The 2,751-nt window shown below is 47.3% G+C and overlaps 1 protein-coding gene across 1 annotated transcript; it reads right to left on the reverse strand.

The window, feature by feature from the left end:
* Positions 1 to 6: 6 nt before the first annotated feature.
* Positions 7 to 2,745, reverse strand: LOC126387160 (uncharacterized). Its single transcript, XM_050039714.1, has one exon. It carries the CDS (start codon positions 2,710 to 2,712, stop codon positions 379 to 381), a length of 2,334 nt encoding a protein of 777 aa, XP_049895671.1. The 5' UTR covers positions 2,713 to 2,745; the 3' UTR covers positions 7 to 378.
* Positions 2,746 to 2,751: the final 6 nt, after the last annotated feature.

Here is a 2,751-nt window from a genome sequence, read left to right on the forward strand (position 1 = left end):
AAATACACCTACTAAAAATATACATCGGTTACATCCTCCCCTCCTAGATTTCACCAAAATCCAAACCATACCTCTGAATAAACTGCACTGGGACTACTGACCAAATTTTGACACCTGGCTGGGACTCACAATAGAACTCTAAGCTCTACCAACAGCTGTTTGAGCTACCTAAAGTATAGGTTCAGAGAAAACATAAGGGTGATCAGACCTTTGTCCCTCTTAGATTAATATGATGCCTTTTACACCATACAGATCACCAACCAATTCCAAATACATAAAACATTCTACATTTTAAGCTTTACATTGGTCACAATGTCCCTTAAATGCATATTCACAAAATCACAGGTACAAGAAAAAAACAGAAATACGCTTGCCCCTTTAAAACAGTGTGAGAAGCGACTGGGACCTTCTACTAACTGAACTTGCCAAATCCCTGAAGCCAAACGGCTTTTGAACCATGGATTCAATGAGTCTGTTGACCCTCTTACTGACCCTGCCAACCCGTGTCCTGACCACATGCTCTCTGTCTGCAGGCAGGTGCATTTGTGTACTTGTGTCATGAACTGAGTCACCCACCCGCGACTGTGTTGCTGTGTTGCCACCTGTGTTTGCTGGGTGTGAGCAGGTTTCCAGTTCATGTGAGAGTACATCCGACATAGGTGGATGATTTGAGTCAGGTTTTGCAGCTAAGCTGTCCAAGCCATCGCCTCCTACTGAGAAGCTCTGCTCCCCTGATGGGCGCTGGGTTTGATCACGAATGGACTGCTCCCCGTAGTCCAACTCCGGGACACCTTGACTTGACTCATCTGATTCTGACAGTATTTCGCTCAGAATCTCCTGGCTCTGAGCATCCTCTGATGTGCTCATCGCCCATGCGCTGGTCCTTTCCTCTGTATCCTCTTCCTCGAAAGACTCCATGAAGTTAGCTGCACAAACTCCTTCCTCTGATTCGACGTCACACAACTCCCCTTCAGTTGACTCCATAGGCAGAAAACTGACATCCAGCACCAGATTGCGATGCACTACTTTTATGTTACCTTCACTGTCCTCCAACTTGTATGTGTGTGTTCTCAGATTTCTGTCTTTGACCGTGTACACTGTTGGACTCCATTTGTCTGCGAGCTTTTTCTTTCCTCTTTCACCTTTATTTGCAACAAGTACTCTGGCCCCTATGTTCAAGTGAGCGCCTTTCAGTTTTCTGTTGTAACCCTTTGCTTGCTTGTCTTGTTCTTTGATAGCATGTTTTTGGGCTATACTGGCTGCTTCATGGAGATGTGACAGGAGTGTTCTCACATAGTTGTTGTGGTCAACAACCACCGGGTCGTGCAACACCTGTTTGAACATTACATCTACAGGGAGCCTTGGGACTCGGCCAAACATAAGCTGAAACGGTGCATACCCTGTGGTTTCATGTACTGTCGCATTATATGCAAATGTCAGCGTGTGTACCTGTTGTGTCCACTTGTGTTTCTCTTTTAGAGGAAGAGATCGCAACATACTTCCAAGTGTCCGGTTGAACCTCTCAGTCCCTCCATTTCCCATGGGGTGGTATGCTGTAGTGTGTGACTTGAAGACTCCGGATAGTCTGAGCAGTTCAGTTATGAGCTCGCTTTCAAAATTGGTACCCTGATCGGAGTGGATACGCTCAGGGAATCCGTACACACAGAAGACGTGATCCCACAGCTTCTTAGCCACTTGTTTCGCAGTCTGATTTGGGCAGGGGAAAGCGTGGGCTAACTTGGTGAAATGATCTGTCATGACAAGAACATCCACTGAATGCTGCTTGCTATCCTCGGCACTCCAGAAATCCAAACACACTAATTCCATAGGAACAGACGTTCTGATGCTTTCGAGAGGGGCTCGAGCAGAGGGGTCAGGTGTTTTGGCTAGAATACACCTCTGGCAACATTTGACATACTCCTTTACGTCAGACTCCATTTTTGGCCAAAAGAACCGCTGCCTTGCGAGATGCAGGGTCCTTGCCTGCCCCTGATGTCCAGCAGCATCATGTATGCCATGTAATGCTTTTTCTTTGAGGCTTTCTGGCAGAATGTATTGCAGTCTTTTCTGCTTACTAATGATGTCCCTGGTAACTCTGTAGAGGACACCATTTTGAACCTTGAGTCTGTCCCACTGTTTGACAAGCACCATGGTTTTTGCATTCAGCCCTGCTCTTTCGCGTCTGGAAGGGCGCCTCCCACGGATGACAAATGGAATAACTGTAGAAATGATGGGATCAAGTTCCTGGCTGCGCTGGAGATCCTGCAGTGTGAATACAGGGAGTGTGTCTTGCCCTGGTGGCAGCAGATCTTGAACAGATTGGATGAACTCCACAGCTCTTGCCTCAGCAGCAGTTTCCCATTGATCATGAACATCCAAAAGAGCTTTAACATCCACAGCATCACAGGGATGCTTGAGAAGGCCAGGGTGGGACTCCACAGCACTGCAGCCTGATTTCTTTACCCGGTGACACTGGACCTTTAACCGGAAGGTGTCTTGGATACCATTGTGACTGACGTTCTCAGCTTCAGCGAGGAGATGGCTGTACTGTTCTGTGATGAGCCTGTGACTGACTGTTTTTGTGAAGGGGTCTCTGCTGAGGGCATCAGCTACTATGTTCTTGGTGCCGGGTATGTGTTTCAGGTCGAATGTGTAAGGGGCGAGTTTGGAGACCCAGCGTTGCTCGCAGGCGTCGAGCTTGGGTTTTGTCATAATATAGGTAAGAGGATTGTTATCAGTCCACACAGTAAA

The sequence above is a fragment of the Epinephelus moara genome, unplaced genomic scaffold (assembly GCF_006386435.1).
Source record: "Epinephelus moara isolate mb unplaced genomic scaffold, YSFRI_EMoa_1.0 scaffold2523, whole genome shotgun sequence".
NCBI lineage: Eukaryota > Metazoa > Chordata > Actinopteri > Perciformes > Serranidae > Epinephelus > Epinephelus moara.